This window comes from Podarcis raffonei, chromosome 4 (assembly GCF_027172205.1).
Source record: "Podarcis raffonei isolate rPodRaf1 chromosome 4, rPodRaf1.pri, whole genome shotgun sequence".
Taxonomy (NCBI): Eukaryota; Metazoa; Chordata; class Lepidosauria; order Squamata; family Lacertidae; genus Podarcis; species Podarcis raffonei.
The window spans coordinates 60,707,496-60,726,970 of NC_070605.1; the positions used below are offsets into that span (position 1 = coordinate 60,707,496).

Genomic DNA, 19,475 nt, shown 5'->3' on the forward strand with positions numbered 1-19,475 from the left:
TCAACTGGGCCATAAACTGACTGCATCCAACAAACCACTATACTCAACAAACCACTATACAAACCACTATATTCTTTCCACTCCAGGGTTTATTAGTGAAGAATCTTGCAGCACATTAAAGAGCGAACAAATGTATTATTATTGCATAAGCTCCCACTGACCACAGTCTGCTTCATTAGATGCATTATCTGACAATATGGTGCTGTTTATTTGATACACTATATAATTGGCCTAAGTACATAGGTGCATTGTATGGATTACAAAGATAATGCATGTGAGGCACACAGGGTAGTATTCAACTAAGTTTTACTCAGAATAGACCCATTGAAATGAACAGACCTAATTTTGTCATGTTCATTAAATCCAGTGGGTCTACTTACTATGAGAAAAAGACAACTGAATACCGGCCACGGAGTGTTAAGGAACAGCACTATAAAACAGTGAAATTAATGTAAGATGCTGATCTAGCAGCTCATTAAATGATTCGCTACCTATCCTCATTTTGCTGCATGGTTCTACTCTGCACTGCCCTCCACTGGTCTACATGGATGGTTGGAACTACAGGGTATTCAACAAGAACCGAAGTTTCAGGGCAGTGGGCAGGGGATGGGAAGCAGCAGAGCACACTGCCTGTCTCCAGGACAGCTCCCCTTGTTTCTAGCTGTATGTTACTGTGTTCATCAGAGAGTCACCATCACATTGACTGTTGTGTCTCTCTCTCTCTCTCTCTCTCTCTCTCTCTCTCTCTCTCTCTCTCTCTCTCCCTCTCTCTCTCTCTCTCAGACAAGACGACAGCAGAACAGAGTCACACACCACAGAGCTGGAAAAAGAAAGCCAGATGGCAGAAACTAAGCTGCCAACTAAAAATATCACTCTCGTTTCAGACAATGCTTGAAATGCTTTCTCGTGTCAATTTAACATTCATTATTATTAGAGCACCTAAAATTGATAGGCACCGTACAACTGTTAGGGGCAACGCATAAGCCCCATAAGCTTCTGGTCTTAAATCCAAAGCCTGCCCATCAAAACATTGTTTTCTACTTCAGTATGGAATAAAATTGAAATCATGAATTTATTAATTTATACTAGATTGGTTGTCAAAAGAGTGCTTCTGAAATAAACAGGCTGTGTGCTACTGTTCAGAAGTTAGTTCTAGTAAAATCAATGGAATTTGCTTCAAATAAATATATTTTTAATTTACTGCATTTCCATCCCAGGGAGATTGAGGGGGTCTACATGGTTCTCCTACTTCTTGTTTTATCCTACAACAACCCAGTGAGGTAGGTTAGACTGGCCCAAGGCCACCCAGCAAGCTTCATGACTGAATCGGGTTTTAAACTCTCCTCTCCCAGGTCCTAGTCCAACACTCTAACCACTACACCACACTGACTCTTCATTGGAATGCAATGATCAAGTTTGATGTATGTCAAAGAATGCACTTATTTATTCTTCCCACCTCTTTCCAGCTCTGTCTGAATGGCAGCCACTCCCTCATAGTACAGAGAACAGCATATCATGTGTAACAGTCATAAACCTATTCATCAGAAAGTCCCCCCATCTAACAAATGAGATGTGGTGATTGAAAGTTTTGTGTAAAAAATGGAAAATTCACATTGATTTTGCAACACTTTGATCACATGAAAATGCCTCTCAGAGGGGTATTGCCAAGATTTTAGTTCATTTAGAATTTCCCCGCCTTTTCTTTCTGGTTATGTAAAACCAGAGTTTTCCTGTATCCACAGACAATCATTTCAGACTTAACTCCAGCTCCTCCTACCCTCTGTCTACACTAGGGATAAGGAGAAATAGGATTCAGTTTGCATTCAAAGGCAAATCTACATAATATTCCAAAAGAATATTTGCACTTTCCTGAATTTTGCAATGCAGTTCTCTGGCCAAGTAATGTGTGCAAAAATGCAGATATTAAAACAGCACACAACAGTGCATTCCATTTGGAAAAACTGCTTTGCAAAGATGCACATATTGAGCAGAAATGTGTATATTAGAAGAAAGTCACAGTAAAACTCATGAATTTTCATGGGGTCTCTACAAATATATATAAAAAACTGATGCGAAAATGCAGAGAACTGAACTCCAGAGTGGGAAAATGAGAAACTAAGAAAAACTGAAATTGACAAATTCACTCACCCCTGATGGCAGCTTTCTGAGCTCTAACACTGGGACTTATGGGGGAAAGCAGATTTTAAACATTTTGAATAAAGCATATAGTATATTTTTTTGTTTCCAGACTCAGAGCACAACTCACAGTTGCCATGTGACAGCAACAGCCCATTGGCAGGGAAACCTTATTTGCTTAAAATTACCTTGGACTTTGCTTTACAAGCTTCTGTTGTTTGTATAACTAAATGTCACATTTAGTTGGAGATCTGTGAACTGGAGATTATTATACCTGTTCTTGTGATGTTGCTGTAAAGACACTAATCCCCCCCCAAAAAAAAAACATTAAGATGGTGCAGTGCCTAAATTTGGACTCCTGTAAAGCAATTATTCTTCAATTAAGCTTCATTGTAGCCTTCGGGAAGCTTGAAACTGCATTTTGATTACTGAGGAGTGTGTTTCTCGTTGGCCTTTAGCTCCTTAAATTCAATTTGTTTCTGTCAGCCTAGGAGATTGAGGTATGAGAGGCATAGATGTAACACATAACCTTTGGATTTTTGTTTTTATAGTGTTAACATTATGAAAAGCTATATGGAGAAGTCAGGCTTAATATTTACCATCACTCTTCATGATAATGTCACTCACTGAATAAAGCACTGATTTTTAACTCTTGTGCTTTATAACTTGGAATTTCTATTTATTTATATGATTCTTGAATCCCAAGAGGAGGCCTGTGATAGGTTTAGATGGCCAAGTACAAACCACAGTATGCTGGCATGAATATGATGCCAAATGATGGATTGCTGAAAACCAGTTAGTAACCAGTTAGTGAGTAGGGGAGGGAAGGACGGAGCACACAAGTCTGAGACTTCATCCAGGCTTGACCTCATAGAACCAACTTATGGGTTGGTATTATGTTCAAATCTTGGTGTCAGATTGAACCAGTAAAAAAAATCTGACCAGTGCAACAGGAAAACACAAAGCACATTGGCCAAACACATCTTGACATGAATGACTCACCTGTTTGACCCTCAGTACCTCCTATTTCAGAGTCTTGAGCATTTCATATGCAACAGTTTTTCTACTTAAAGATGATCCAAGCATAGGAAAAGCCCCATTTATGAAGCAGACCTAATTGAAATTGAGGTACATAACTTGTGTGTATGATACTCTTGCTTACAAATGCTCTTGGTTTCTAATGTGAAGATAAAAATCTGTGCTAGCCAGAATTCTTACAAATTTATCTCTTTTACTTTCCCTTCGATTTTAACAACTATCAGATATTCACTTAAATACAGCACTGAGGCATGAAGATTATTTAAGCCCCCTAACATGGTTAAATATTCTCAGAGATGCGGTCTCAGGTGTTATGTTTGATACATTAATTTCTTGGCCAAAAATATAATAAAATTGAATTAACTGTGCCACAGTCACATGGTGCTTAAAGTGTGCTTCAGATTAGTGCTAAAACAAATCCATAGTAAAATGAGATCTAAGATGAATGTGATAAGCACTAGAAATCTTCTAAACCCATTGCTTCCCAGCCAATCCTTGTTCCTTTCTCCTTCTCCAACTGACAAAATTCATTGCCAGTTTGCTACCAAGGTCTGAATACTGCCATATAAAGTCCTAAACAACTTGGGGGGGCCCAAATATCTGAAGGAGCACCTCCTCCTCCATCACCCTGCCTAGGGAGAACAGGAGGGGGATAGCTGGTAGCGCCACCACCTTCTGGGCAGTGGAGTATGAGACAGCCTTCCATGTGATGGTCCCCCAAGTAGAAGAATGCCACTCTCTCCAAGGTGTATCTTGTGCCATCATTGTATGTCTTTCAACTACTGGTCAAGGCACATCCATTTACTCAGACCTTTTGGTTTAGTGGATATATTCCCTCCCCTTGCATTGCTGTTCTGTGCTGCTGTTTTGATATTGGTTGGTTTACTGGTTTTCTGGCTTTGCGCTTGTTTTAATTGTGACATTTTTGTAACCCACTCTAGGATCATTTGACAATGGGCAGGCTATAAGGCCAGTATAGGAATACTTGTATAAATAAATAAAATAAGGAAGTAAAAATTATAAATAACTGCCAATCCATGCTCAACTAACTTCTCCTACTGACCATAACATTCTGCGTTCCAAGTGATGCGCTGCCCTCCCCTCCCAACTCAAAACTCAAAGAAGGTAAATTACAAACACCCATACAGCATTTTCTCTTCAGAGACTAATTATTTTATTCTGGGAACAAATCAGCTTTCCAGATATAAAACAATAACCACCAGGTGTTATTTCTTTTTCTTTTTTAAAAATAAGAATATCAAGGAGGAGGAGTTTGCTACATGTGCACAGATAAGGTGACCGTATTATATTTTGTATAAAAAGATAAAGATACACATTTGTCATGCTAATTCACGCTAAAACTTGCCCCCTGATCCTGCTGTTACATGGCTGCACTGTTCAAACACACTTAATTCATTTTATAAAATTTATATACTGCTCGATTGTAGAACTGGGCAAAAGCCAGCACTTTTTTATTTGTGTTTCAATAAAAACCAGAAGCAAGAAAGGATGACTCCACCTTGTACCAGCTAATTGCACCATGGATTTCAGCTACCATGGTGCCAACTATTGTCAGCAGTGTGGTGGCGAAGGTAATTTTAAATATTATTTAAACATTTCTATAGAAGTGGTTCGGTGTATTAAGTTGCTTTACAATTCTTACTTCATTTATCCTCACAGTAACCTTGTGGGGTAAGTAGAGTATTGATCTTGGGAGTCGGACTGATCCTGGCCTTGGAAAAGATACTCTTGACCAGTCAAAATTATTGGGAGGTTAAGACTTCAGTTCTCTCTTGGGAGTACACTTTCCTGGGAGTAAGCCTCATTGAACAAAATAAGACTTACTTCCAAGTAAACATACATAGGACCAGCCTACAAATCACCACTTTGAGAAATTTAGAAGAAAGGCAAGATGTAAACCCAGTAAACTGTCAAATATAATTATTTGTTCAAAACCCGCCTAATGACTTTTGCAGCTCACTGGCTTTTGGATCAGGTCCTCCCATGCTCAACGTCCAAATCCACTCTGCCAACCTGGCCACTGTTTTGGAGACCTAATCACTTTAATGTAATAATTCTAGTGAATAGTCCCCCACCCCCATTTTCAGTAATAGCAATAGGTTTGACTTAATGGAAACATTTGGAAATATTCATGTAAAAGAGTGGATATCAACTTCAAGACATTGCTAAAATTTTCAGACTAAATGCTTCCTTAACTACTGCTACATTCACCAAAGCTTTCTTAGCATCATACAAAGCAGAAATGTAATTGACCAAGACAATCAGAATCCAACAATAGAAGCAAACCTAAAAACCAAGTGTTTAAGCTGTTTGGAGAGAATCAACACTTGTGGCACTTTCAAGGGAAAATTGACGGGACGGGGCCAAGACCTGAATCAGCAGCAAGTTATTTTATCACTTTCCATTATGGATTCAGAAGCTCCCAGTTCCAATGCACGCAGTCAGGATGAGATCATGTCATATGTAACCTAGATAAATTCGGCACTCGGTGGCAGGTGAAGGAGCCCAGTTTGTATAAAGCTTTAAAGCACATTGTTAACCTGTGAGGTTTTGAATGCTCCTTTTCACTGATCGATTTCGGTCCTTGCATGAAATAAGAAGTTCCTTGAGTCAGCCACTTTGTCATTGCCTTGCCTTTTGTTTCATGGCTTGCAGAGGTCCACCCGGACAATGGTTACAAATCCCTGATCTAAAGTCAAGATGCAGTGGAGCATCCCATCCATAAAGGGGTGCTGTCTGTTTCCAACAGTTAAAATCCCAAGTATCTTCACACTCACTGAACTACCATACCAGCATTGCAATGCTAGGACTTAAATGTGCCTCCTGCCATGGCGGTCAGAGGGATAATCAGAGTGCATCCTTCTTTCTAAACCACCCAAACCAGGGGTGGGAACCTGAGGCCCAAATATGTGGCCCTCCAGGTCTCTCTGCCTGAAATTTGGGACTCTCCCCAAGCCACACACCATCCCAAGTCACACCCACCTTGAATGTTTTTGCTTGGCAGGAATGTGCCCTTGAACTCTGATTGTGCCTCTTTCTTGCCTGGATTTAGGAAGGAGAGAGGAGTATGTGAAGAAACTAGCCTACTGTACAAAGGTAAAATTTACATTTGCTGCTCCACCCACTTTTTCCTCTGGACCCGCCCACCATTGGGAAGTTTCCCAGAAAGGTTTCCAGACCCAGGGGCTAAAATAAGCAAGTCTTGAGAGCGGTGGCTCCTTGACAGCAGTTCTAGGCATTGGACGAAACACTTTGGTGGGCATTTCCATTATAGGATTCATTTGCCTTGCAGCTGTCCTGGGCATCGTCAACAGTGTCGTCTGGGGTCTTCAAGTCTGCCTTTTCCCCAGAGTTGCTGGATGCAAGAGGTTTGCATACATAGCAAAACAACTTGAAACACAGTGCCAATCCTTCTGAAATATTGGAGGAGAAAAGTTTTTTGCACGGGTGGCAAAACTGGTAGAACACGAGCATAAAAAGAACAGCTATGCAATAGCCAATCAGCAACTGTAAGACCAGCAAAGGGGCACATACATACGTGTAGACATCAGTCTTGTACATATACCACATCAGCAAGAGAAAAGCATTCTCAAGGAACCTCACAATGTAATATAAAGCCAGCCTGTACCAGTTTTGGGATTTGTCAATTAAGTCAGAATCATTCAACTTCAGCTGCACAGCTGACCAGCAAAACATATTAATACCGGCATACAGGAAAGTGAGAAGGCACAAGACAATGGCAGTGCCCACTTTGCTCAAAGCCTTCTCTATATTTTCCGGCAAAGTGCACTTACTTTGCCAGAAGAGAATCCACGGGTGAAAGAAAAAAGCAAAGAAATTCACTAGCACCACTGGGAGGATCCAGATTTGAAGGACAGAGCTGAAGAGGACCAGGACTATCACCCGAGTGGCAATCTCAAAGCTTCTCCAGAGGAAGATGCAGAGGTAGGCAGCAGGCTTCACGCTGATGTCGTAATCGTCATACTTAATCTTAATGGCCAGGATGTTGCATCGCAGTGCTCCATAGACGATTGACAGGAGAGAAAGGACCATGAAGATGCCTGAGGAAAGAGAAGGCAATCAACATTTCTGAAAGCAGCCAGAGAGCATTGTATGGCAGGAACATGCTTTCATTGGAAGTGGCTGACTCAAGTGGCCTAAACTGATGCAGCTTATAGTATCTTCTTAAGCACTATCCCAGTACACACTTTTCCTAGTCCATGTTCCTAAACCATGTAGAAACACTGATAAATGAACTGGGGCCCTCAAATGCATGCATGCTCCTTGGACCTGTGCTAAAGGCTTTCCTTGAACTATTATGTTCACACCGTGAGCATGGCAGCTCCAGGACAATATTTTAGCATGTTGGGCCTTGAGAGAAACTCCAGCATTCTCATCAGCATCAGGTACAAACCACAAAGCTATTCAAGTCTCAGCAGCTGTACTGAATTTGCTGCAAGAGCAAACTCAAGGCTTTCAGTCACTGAGCTTTGAGCATGCAAAGTGCTAACTAGCAGCATTTCACTATTCCTCATTCAATAATACTGTGTTATTTCCATTTTGCCCACTTGGGGGAGGGGCCACAGCTAAAAAATAAATGATAGCAACTTCCTAATTCTGTAGTTGAGATAGGCGTTGAACCAGGACCTTCTGGGATGCTTCCCATCTTAACAAACAGAGGGTGACTGTCTTAACTCAGTTCCCCCTCCACAGGCACAAATGTTTTTACTTCAATGAGTAATACAGGCTTCCTCAACCTCGGCCCTCCAGATGTTTTGAGACTACAATTCCCATCATCCCTGACCACTGGTCCTGCTAGCTAGGGATTATGGGAGTTGTAGACCAAAAACATCTGGAGGGCCAAGGTTGAGGAAGCCTGGGGTAATACATGCCAGTTGGCTTCCTGGAATTCAAACTGTGGGCAACACTCAGATGCCCAATTCCCTCAGGGTTTTATTTTAAATTCAGACAGGGTGTTGCAAGCAAGAGGGATGTCTCTGCCACATCCTCTGGTTCTCCACATCTTAATTACATCCTTTGAGGTGCTTTGCTCTGAATGGGCAAACAGGGTGGCAGGGAGAGAGATGAATGACACAATACTAACCATCACAGTGTTTGAGGTGCCTGTGTGTGGGTAGAGCTTTGAATGATGACCCATACTCATGAAATCTGTTACCAAGCTATTGCAAGTTCAATACAATCTAATACAGTGGTACCTTGGGTTAAGAACTTAATTCGTTCTGGAGGTCTGTTCTTAACCTGAAGCACCACTTTAGCTAATGGGGCCTCCTGCTGCCGCTGCACTGCCACTGCACGATTTCTGTTCTCATCCTGAAGCAAAGTTCTTAACCCGAGGTAATATTTCTGGGTTAGCGGACTCTGTAACCTGAAGCATATGTAACCTGAAGCGTATGTAACCCGAGGTACCACTGTATAGTGTTCCACATACACTGCAGTCTTGAATCTACTCTCTTTGGATTATCCTGTTGCAATGTGAATGAAATTAGATCAACATGCTGAGTCTTGCCATTCATATCTAATGCTTGCTTTCTCCTAAAATATGGGTCCTTGACTTGTTATAGGAAAAAAAGTGCAAGTGACCTTGCAAGAATGTATTTTGCTTGTCATTCAGGTGCTCCAAATATATCTACATACAGCAATTATATTTCAGTGGAGTGAAGTCTTAATGCTTGAGTTGTGTGTTGTTTTTTAATTGCTGCTTTGCAGGTATTTGGGTTTTTGTTATTTTTGAAAAACACACACTTGAAGGTAACTTTTTAAAAATGCAAGTACTGGATTTCTTTTGCCTCTCAAACTGGTTTTTCAATGTATTTTTAAACCAATACTGGACTTGTTCCAGACCATTCATTTCAGCGATATCCTGCCAGAAACTGCTTTGTTACCTTCCCATAGCTATGTCAGGTGGAGATTATTTCAGATTACAACTCCCATTATTACTCAAACCATACATCAAAGGAGCAACCAAGCAAGGCAGCAGCACAGGGCTGTCACTCGGTTTGTCAGCGTCAGGGACTGTGCCAAGGCTTTGCAGTCAGGGTGATCGGAGACGCACTAGAACAGCCTGAGGGCCACACCTGGAAGTGGAATTGTATGGCGAGTTGCAAATCCTCAAGAAGCAAACTATACCATCATAATGACGCATTACAATAATGAAACCAAACATGCCTCCTTTTTAAGGTACGGGAGGGGAGTGAAACTTGGCCCCTCCACCTGCCACCAAAGCTGCAGGAATAGGCAAATCACTCCTTCTGTCCTCCTCACACTCCTAGCCAAGGCTCAGACAGGAAGCAGGGGCTTACGGCACCCCATTCCTCAGCCTCTTTCCAGCAAATCCTCCACCAGTGGCTGGGAGAGAAAGAGGAGATGCTGCTTTCTCCTCAGCCTGCTGCTCTGGCAAGGGCCACAGAAGGGAGGGTTCCCGTTCTCTCAGTGGCTCTTCCGTTGAGGGAGTCTTGGCAGGTGCAGGTTCCCGCCCTTGTCCCATTGCTGCAGCCCTGTGACAGCCTCTCCACCAGGGAGGCCGGTCACCCTGACCGACTTGCACAAAGGAATCCTGAATTGCTGCACGTCCTGCTAAGTTACCTTCTTTCGACTGTGTCAGTAAAAATTTCACACTTTGCTCCATACTTGCTAAAGAATAGCAACTGACCACACACTCAAAACTAAACCGAACAAATGAAATAAAATTATGGGTATAGCAGACTAGCCAAATTATCAGAAGAGGCACAATTCTGAAGCCCTTCTGAATTTAGGGCCTTAAATTCTTAACCTTAAAAAATAATTTGTGTGTGTGAGAGAGAGATGAGAGATTTAGGAGGGTGGCAAGATTTAACCACTTATTTTTTTAAATATATACAGTATATATATATATCTAAGCAATAAACAGTATCATTAAAACAAACATAAAACAGTAGTATAAAATCATTTTAAAACAGGAATTCAGTAGATTTAAACAAATAAAAACAGGGTCTCATGAGGTCACAGAGGGAACTCAGGACTCAGCAATCTTTTTCTATTATTTTGTTTCTGTTTTGACTATTTATTTGTGCTTTTATCTTGTATTTTTATCTTGTGAACCACCTTGAAGTATGGTATGTAAATCTAATAGATAAAAATAAATAATAAAATAATGCCAGCATCCTGGAGCATTTCACTCTTTTGTAGCAAGACCAAAGTCTCAACTGGATCACATTGCATTTCTAGCCCATCTCACCTCCATGACAGAACTCAAGATAGCATACATTGGTTCCTGGGCGATTTCCCATCCAGAGACCCCAAACTGCTTACCTACAGCTAGCTTCCCATATCATACATTTTCCGGGCATAACCACTCAGGGGGGAGGAAAGGAGTAAATGGAGGGGAGGGGAGGTTGCAGTGGGGAGAAGGAAGGCAGGGCATGTCTCTGAAGAGCTACATACAATCTGGGCCAGTGAAGAAAGAAAACAGCATATGGGGATGCAAATTATGTGCCCCCCCCAGTGGCTGCTCTCTGAGGTAGTTGTCTCATTTTATCCAATGCAGGTATGGGGAACTTCAGGCCTAGAACCCTCAGCAATTTTCAATGAAAAAAAAGAAACTGGATCTAGTTATTTCATCTTAGTTTCTGAAAGGAAAGTGTTTGCTAGATGCTCAATTGGTTGCTCTGCAGAGAATGAAAATGCCAATTTACACATTATGTGACAGCCCAAATCCATTTTGCACAATAACTGGAAGTTCCAAAGAAGTGAATGCATGAGTGATCCACACTCTTGGTTTCTGATTTTTTACATTGCCCATGAAGAGGATACTTGCACTGCAAGATATGCAAGTTCCAAATGTACGTATGAGAACTTATGCATCTTGAGGAAACGGCTATCGCATGTAGAAGGTCCCAGGTTCTTCAATCCCCGGCATCTTTAGGTAGGCTTGGGAAAGACTTCCTGTCTGAAACCCTGCTGCCAGACAGCGTGGGCAATGCTGAGTTAGATGGCCCAATGGCTGCCACAGAACAGATGCACACGATTGGCTATTACAATAGGGCATGAGTCACCTGCACATCCACTCTATGTGCTTTATCTAAATCTACTTACACTGCCTGTGGGGGGGGGATGCAAGACCAGTCAAGTGACTAGCTCACCACAACTGCTCCATTTAATTTGATTTAATACTTAGCAACCATCCACTTGTCTGCGGTCATCAGGATTTTTGGTTTATTAATATTTCAGGGCCACATTCACTGCTATTTCAATGTACTCCTGAGACTTGTTTAACTTTAAAGCAATTAATCTCTGGACATGAGTCTGAAAGTGCTAAAGTCAATTTTAGACCTCTAATAGGATTTCCCACACATATACTCTTGTAACCCTGGGTGTCTTCAAGCTGCTCCTTTGAATTAATTTTCACATAGAATGTGTCGCAAGAAGTTGTCGCTATATCCAGATGCCCCAATGTAGATCTGGAACGGTTTACTATATTATATGTATATCTGATGCGAGACAAAATTACGCTCTTTGCTCGTTTGCAACAACAGCATTCTTAGTGACTCCTCCCCAAGCATCACTGCAAGCAAATATTTTAAACATAGTTTTAAAAATCAAGTAGGCAGCTGTGTGTGTCCATAGAAGTTTGTTAACGTTTGAAAAAGGCTAAGACAGGGGTTGGCAACCTAAGGCCCATGGGCCACAAACGGCCCACGGGGGTCATTTAAATGGCCCACGAGCCACCCCCAAACCAAGCCACCCGCTCGGCGAGTCGTCCCCCCCCCCCAGCACGGGGACTCACTTCCATGACACTGAAAATTGCATCTGCATGGACGCAGATGCCGGAAATCGTGGGTGTGTGTGCAGTCCGGCTCACAGAGAGATCTCCTCTGGAGTGAACCGCCCCAGGTGAGGTAAACCTTGCCTACCCCTGAGCTAAGGGTGGTGTAGTGGTTAAGAGCGGTGGACTCGTAATCTGGTGAACCAGGTTCGATTCCTCGCTCCTCCACATGCAGCTGCTGGGTGACCTTGGGCTAGTCACACTTCTCTGAAGTCTCTCAGCCCCACTCACCTCACAGAGTGTTTGTTGTGGGGGGAGGAAGGGAAAGGAGAATGTTAGCCGCTTTGAGACTCCTTTGGTAGTGATAAAGTGGGATATTAAATCCAAACTCCTCTTCTTCTTCTAAGATGTCCTGTTAGTATGCTCCAAGCAGCTAAGATTAGGGATGAGATATTACAGAGTGGGGAGTCTTGGTCTCATTGTTTCTACTTTTGTGAATTAAGCACTGGGGAGAAAATGCATCCCTAGGGATGGGAAACCTGTTATCTCCAGGTGTTGCTGGACCACAGTTCTCTCATCTCTGACCTTTGCCCATGCTGGCTGGGGCTGACAGAAGTTGGGCGTTCTCTTCTCCCTGCTATAATTTGTAGAAGGGCTTTCCGCTTCTTATAACCTAGTCTGTAACTCTTAGTAAAGAAGCGGTCTGCTTAATTTATTTGCTATATTTATGTAAAGCTACTCAATAACATTTTTCTCTGGTTGGCTTTCAGCACAAAAATGACAGTAGTACAATTAAAAACGTAATAGCCTACATTAAATATCAAATTGCATCCTAAAGATTTCTGGCGCACACATTTCCAACAAGGAGTAGAGTAAAAGCAAATAAATATATATTTACAGCACATACACAGAGATTCAGAACGCTAAAAGCACAGGTTTTCAAAAGGGCTGGGGGAATTTTAATAACTCTTCACCTGGTGCCAAAACAACCATAAAGTAGGCCATTAACCATTTCCACCTGCATCTGGTTTCCTAAATAGCACATTAAGTGAGAGGATATAGCTATTACTTACCCATAATCCCTATCTCTAAACACTCACCAAAATGGAATACTGAAAAATGTACCAATTATACCTACTTCTGGCTGCCGTCATCTCCTGCTGGAGGACACATATGTACAGCTGAAGCGTCAGCTGCGGTGCAGAGCCTAGGAAAGCTTGGATCACCGATGCCCGACTAAAGGCAGATCTATGTGTAAACAGCTTGCCCTCAGCTTGGCCCACTTCCTTCTCAACTTCTTCCGAATGTCCATATTTTGGCATCTGCCTCTTCTTGGTGATGCTGACATAAGGCTCCTCTATTCTGCCTGCGTGAAAGTAAATATAGAAAACCTCCACGCACCTGTGGGGCGAAATGGACAAGAGTAGATGTTGCTTTAACATAACTTTTCTGAAGTTCACAATTGCTTTTAAAGTAAGATGTCCGATTAGAAAGGAGTTAAGGTGGGCATGAGAAACACCCCTTTAGCCCATTCTTAAGATTCTGAAAATCATGGGTGGAACTCAACTCAACCACCATGCCTCACCAGCAAGCACAAGGATGTCCACTTGCAAAGGGAGAAGAGGGGAAGAGCATTCCATTACGCAGGTAGAGATTCTTTTGCTGATGGAATATTTGTGTTGCACTAAGCTCTACACAACTCCACATAATCACATAATCCTATGGAGAACACATTCTTGACAGGTCCCTGCCCAAATTGTTCTTGAGAACATTTAAGGAATGACATTCTGCAGCCTGCTTAGGAAGTTAATATGTATTATTGTTGTATAATAACATTTCAATCATTATTATTGTGCATCAGAAACACATAGTATAATAGTGTATAAATAAGATGTGTAAACTTGATGGCTAATGCACTTAACTGGCTTTCCCTATGTCAAGAGTTCCTACAATCACCATGGCCAGTTGAGAAACCATGGAATGATTGCTCTGGTGCAGTACTACTAAATGCTTCCGCTTCAGGCTCCTTATGTGCAGCTGTGTATATGGACTTACTCTCTGAAGTTACTTTATTGAAACATGGTAACTTTTAGGTCAACAGCAGAATACCTTGGGAGACTGAAATGTTTTTCCAGAGCTTAATATTTATTAATTAACATTGCATTTATACCCCACCTTTTATTTAGAAAGCAAGGAGGGGATTGCTGGCAGGTGATGGCATACATCCAATAATAGTAGAAAAGTTTTGGATAACAGTATTAGGCCCTGTAAAACATTGCTATGTTATCCCTCCCTCTGCTTTCCCCCCAATTTGGTGTTTGATTTGCATGTACAATTTGGCTTCAGGAACAAACTGATAAGAAACTTGATACTGCTCATGCTTCTTTGCTTGAAGGGACAACTGCCCAACAGTTAATGATTTATCAAATTTATTTATTTTTGTTAAAGTGCATAACCTGCCTTTCTAGGCAAAAAATTCCATTCTGGGTGGCTTACAATGTCATCAAAGTTGAGTTATGATATATTCAGAGAGCAATAAAGGGTAACAAAAGCAATAAAGGGTAACAAAAGTTTAAGTCTTAAGGCACCTTAAAGACTAAGACATTTTTATTACGCCATGAGCTTTTCTCTCTTTTTTTTACTGCAACCGACCATCACAGTTACCTCCCTGAAATTAAAAACAACAGAACCAGAAAGGAAACATAGAATAATTTGTTAGGAAAATACTTGCTGAAACAATACATGCTGAAGCAACACAATTTACCTCTGGGTGGTGAGAGAGAGAGAGAGAGAGAGAGAGAGTTGAAAATGGCAAATTGCTTCCAGGATGATGACGTGTGTGGGTGGATATTTTAAAAAATAATAATAAAATCAAAGCAGTTTGATTTTGGCATTATTACGTTATTATTATGTTAACAAAAAACAAGGTGCCTGAAGAGGAGGTTATAAATATTTTTAGTAGATAAAAATAGGGTTGACAGTTTCTTCTGCTTCAATTTTCAAAGAGCAACTGCGTGTGGTCCACAAGAAACTCAGCCTCCTTCCTCTTTATTTAGTCTTACTCACAAGCTGAAATATTTTCACTCAACCCAAAAGGTAGAGACTACTCAAGATGTGTGAACCTGTTATATTCTCAAGTCCAGCTCTCTCACCACTGCCTCCCTTATTCCAATACAGCTTTCCAGAAGCACACTCTACAGATGGGCGTGCCTGTGACCAAACGCAGGCATGCTTCTCTGCCAGTTATTGCTCACAGGCAAAACCGGAGCAGGCAGCTGTGCAGATAGGAAGCATCACAGACCCTTAACCGCACACAGTACAGATCTATTAACATGCATGGGGAGGGAGGGAGATTTCCAAGCATATAAAAGGAGACCACGTCCTGATGGATGCAGCAAACAGCTTAACACACACAAAACTCCAACACCTTTATTTCACTATAAACAAAACGGTCCATTATCTTGCACATCTGACCCAACAGAGAACCCTTGCGCTATTTTAATGGTCACAATTCCCTATCCAGATCTCTCGGCATAGAATCCACCATTGAAGCGATCGGGTTTTTTAAAAATCAACAATAAGGCTGGAACTGGTCCCCAATTCAGACACTCGAGTGTGTGTCCAGCATTCTGAGATGCCTGACAGCCATTGTGGGGCGTTGCTCTTCCAGCGCAACTGGGGCGGCCATCCCCTCCCCTGACCCCCTTTCCGCCCCCGGCCAGCCCTCCCCGCTTGGGCGGTCCTTCTCCTGCAGGAGCACCTGCGGGGATCGGGGCTCCCGCCCCCCACCCACCTGACGAGGGGTCCCAGCTGCAGGATGTGCAGGAGCAGCACGAGCGGCCTGTCCTTGCTGAGGTCTCGGTGGATGAAGACGAGGCTGAACTGGACCAGCACGCAGGGCAGCAGCGCGAAGAGCAGCGTCAGCGACTGCCAGATGCGGTCGCCCGCCGAGCGGTAGGTGCTGCTCAGGTACAGCGCCAGCGCCGTCTCGGCCACGAAGAGGAAGAGCGACACCAGCACCGAGCCCGGGAATTTCATCGCCGCCGGCGGGGAAGCCAGCCGGTCAGCGGCTCAGTCAGCGGGCAGGAGCAGGGCAGCGCTGGCCACGCGCGGAGCTCCGCAGCCGAGGCCGCCAGCTGCCCATCTCCCGGAGCCCAGCGAGGAGCCAAGCTGCCGGCGGGAGACGCCCGAGCCGCGCCTTCGCCAAGCGCCCGCTAGGGGGCAGGCCTGGGCGAGCTGCTGCTGCGACGCCGGCCGCCCAATTGGACGAGGCTCGATGTCTTCGGCGCCGCTCGAGGGGATGGCGGAGGAGGATCCACGAAAGAATCCGAAGCGCCGGGCCTGGAGTTGCGAAAGCTGCCGTTGTCTCCTAGACCCTTGAGGTCCTTGGGGGCTTGCTTGCGGCTCCCTCCCCAGTCGAGAAGGCCGCTCTGTACATGCGCAGGGGCGCTCTTGTTCACCTGTCTTCTTAGATTCCAAGGCCTGGGCCTGGCTCAGGTTAAGCTCAGGGGTAGCCCATCCTAGTCTGTACCAGCAGCAGGACAAATTTGAGTAAAATGTTGGGGGAGGGGGCAGGTAAGCCCTGCCACACATAATCAATCACAAGTCACCACACATGCTCAGCATTCGGATGGCAATGCCCATTGACCTTGCTGGTGGCAGCCCCCTGAAATATTTTATTGGGGATTTGGCCCCTTAGGAGGTGGCTGGTATGTTTGCTACTAGGATCGCCATCCTCCCACCAAACCAGAGACATATTAAATATGCTTTTAACTTATGCCTGACAGGCAGAAATTCAATGGGTGGCCATTGCCTGTATTTTCCCAGAGATAAGAGACTCCACCTGGTGTATTTTTTACACGCCAGATGAGCCTCGCCAGAAAAGAAGCTGGCAACACCACTTATCAGGAGAGGATTCAGGTTCAGGTATCTGCCCAGGCATGAGGCAAACTGGATAGTCTCTCAGGCTTGGCCCCATATGGTTGCCGTGGGGATAAAATGGGTGGGGTGAGGTCCATGCACACTGTGCCAATTTGAGGAAAGGCAAGATAAAAGTAGGCCACTCTTGAGAACAGGGGGCTGAACTAAATGGTTCATTGGTCTGACTCCACAAGGCTCCTGTGTACATATCTTAAATATGCGGTCTATTACAGAGGACAAAGGTAAGTCCCTCTGAGTTCAATAGGACTTAATCCCTAATAAATGCTAAGGTTTGGAATTGTTTACTAAACATTCCAACAAGGTGCTTTTAGTGGACATGACTCTCCACTGTTTCCTTGTTCTGCATTACAGGTTTCTCACTCCCTGGTCCTATTTACATATTTGAACAACTACCACTTTCCTCACAGCTTGTATTTGAACTTTATGACCAGCGTTTGGGTGGAGCTTTCTGTGCCAAGGAATTACCTTCTTATAGTGGCCTGACAGCTCAAGCTGTAGTACAAAGGTAGGCCAAAGGTAATCATTTAGTTTCGACTTTTTAATACAAAGAAATGACACCAATCAGGAGCCCTGTATATAATCACCTCCCACGCCAGAACAAATAGTTCAACCACACATACAGACTTACAAAAGAAAAGCAAACACTCAAACCACAAAAGACAGGTTTTGTTTTTTAGGTATAGAACAGCTGATTTTTAAAAACATTTTTTGTAAAGAAAAAGAGAAATGTAGTTGACATTCCACAAGCACCTACCTTGGGTGAGATTCAACATTGTGCCAGAGTGGAAACAGCAGGACTCTCCTACTTCACCCCCCCCCTGCAAGCTCCCCAAGCTCTCAATCTGCTCTGGAGGAGTCCCAACCCCCTGGAAGAGATTTTAGGGGGTACAGCAGGTTCTGGGAGAAGCAGAAGATCCATTTGTGCAAGCAGGAGTCCATTGCACAAGGGATGTCTGGATATCATCACCCATCAGTGTCACTGGAAATCCATTTCCTCCCACTCTGAGAATTGTTTGAAGTGTATGGAACTGTAAGCTGCACAGGTGTGCATGCCCCATTGTCACCAGTGGCATATGGTCAGTGGACTAGGGGGAAATAGGTAGCCTAGTCCCTTAAATGTTCCTGGTAAATTAAGAGTATTAAAGCATTAAGGCCTGGTGCTTCCTTCCCAAAGCCTGGGAAGCTTCTGCCCAGCTTAGGGAGGGAGGTGCAATGCTCACACATAGGACATCACCCCCCCACCCCACATCACCTTCCCAAGCTGGTGCCTCTGGTCCCAACTGTTCTCCTACAAAAAATTTCACTGCATGACACCCTGCTGACAGCATTTCTGCCTGCCTCACGCTGTTGGTGGATTACTTTATCCACAAAGTGGCTTGCAGACAGGTCACTGTGGCTTCCAAAGTGTCTAAAAATTCATTCCCTGGAGCAGCTGGTGTTATACAAATCTCACCATCCCTCTTCTCTGACCTTGCTGGCTAGAGCTGATGAGAGTTTGAGTCCAACAACATCTGGAGGGAGAGAGGTGCCCCCATCCCTCTTCCAAACCACAGTTTAGCATTGTATCTGTACTGGCCCGTTGTTCCAATAAATACAAAATAGCCACAATACAGTTATACTTTATTTGAATTAAGGCAAAATATCACATAGGTTAAATATAAATAGCATGGATACATGGAGTTCTTCTCTCATTGCTAAGCCAATATTCTGATCACTGCTTTTAAAAGCTAAAAAACAACAACCCTATTTTAACTATCCCTCCAGTGTACAATACAAAACGAGTACAAGAGACACGCTTTGAAATATCACAGTGTTTAAAACATGGCATGGACTTTTATTTAAGGTGCGATTCTACAAGAATAAATGAAGTTTGTTTGGTAAAGAGACGATATATGGCACTGAGCAGGTATCAAAGCAGAGGGTTTTCAATACTAATGAAATGACTACCATGTGCTGAAAGAAATGGACAGAGGTTACTAATAAAGGGTACATATCAGCAACACGAAAACATTTCTTCTTGCACTTTGCTGGTTCTCAGATATACACATTACTTTAAGACTACTTCATGCGCATTGCCACCAGCCTGTGGCCTTGCCAGCACATGAACTTGTTAATGGACATTTGCGAGCAGACCTCTGGTCTTTACTAACATTTTGAGCTTGAATCTACTTCAGTCAATGCCAACATTTATAGTGATAATGCTGCGACGTCTGTTTATTGAATTCCTTCCCTCTACAGGTGCATTGATCACCCTTATTTTGTCACTAACTGAAGTCACTACTTATTCACCCAGGCTTTTGGTTGATACTGAGGTATGGTCAGGGTCATTGTGTGCGCTGGTTCTGTGGTCTGCAGTACTCATGTGGGGAGCTGCAATCCTCTGATTTTAGTTACTTTTGTATTTTTTTGTATCCAGTGGTTATTCTTAAGTTATTCTGTTATTTTATTGTTGTATTATGAACCCCTTGTCATCCTATTTGGATGATGGGCGTTCTAAAACAAAGAAATGACAAAATCATCCTCAAAGGCAATGCATTAGATGTGGCATGGTTTTCTCTAGTCAGGGAATATTCATTGA

The 19,475-nt window shown here is 43.1% G+C and overlaps 2 protein-coding genes across 4 annotated transcripts in view; both read right to left on the reverse strand.

Annotated features, from left to right (window-relative positions):
• LANCL3 (LanC like family member 3) overlaps positions 1 to 19,475 on the reverse strand; it is a 186,058-nt gene that overhangs the window by 124,498 nt on the left and 42,085 nt on the right. The gene's annotated exons all lie outside the window — the stretch shown is intronic.
• XK (X-linked Kx blood group antigen, Kell and VPS13A binding protein) lies at positions 2,171 to 16,140 on the reverse strand. 2 transcript variants are annotated; one of them, XR_008330234.1, is made up of 4 exons: positions 15,750 to 16,140; positions 13,095 to 13,357; positions 6,159 to 7,256; positions 2,171 to 6,118 (listed from the first exon to the last, which is right to left on the reverse strand). XR_008330234.1 is itself a non-coding variant. In XM_053386944.1 (3 exons), exons 1-3 carry the CDS (start codon positions 15,992 to 15,994, stop codon positions 6,427 to 6,429), a joined length of 1,338 nt encoding a protein of 445 aa, XP_053242919.1. In that variant the 5' UTR covers positions 15,995 to 16,140; the 3' UTR covers positions 2,171 to 6,426. The 2 variants fall into 2 exon arrangements, 1 of the variants encoding a protein (XP_053242919.1); XM_053386944.1 differs by having other exon boundaries at positions 2,171 to 7,256.

Excerpts from the sequence above, each read along its gene's own strand:
- XK (XM_053386944.1), bottom strand. The coding sequence starts at position 15,994 with ATGAAATTCCCGGGCTCGGTGCTGGTGTCGCTCTTCCTCTTCGTGGCC. Across the intron at positions 13,358-15,749 it reads CAGCTGGGACCCCTCGTCAG|GTGCGTGGAGGTTTTCTATA; the intron begins GTGGGTGGGGGG and ends TTCGCCCCACAG. Across the intron at positions 7,257-13,094 it reads GGAGATGACGGCAGCCAGAA|GCATCTTCATGGTCCTTTCT; the intron begins GTAGGTATAATT and ends CTCTTTCCTCAG.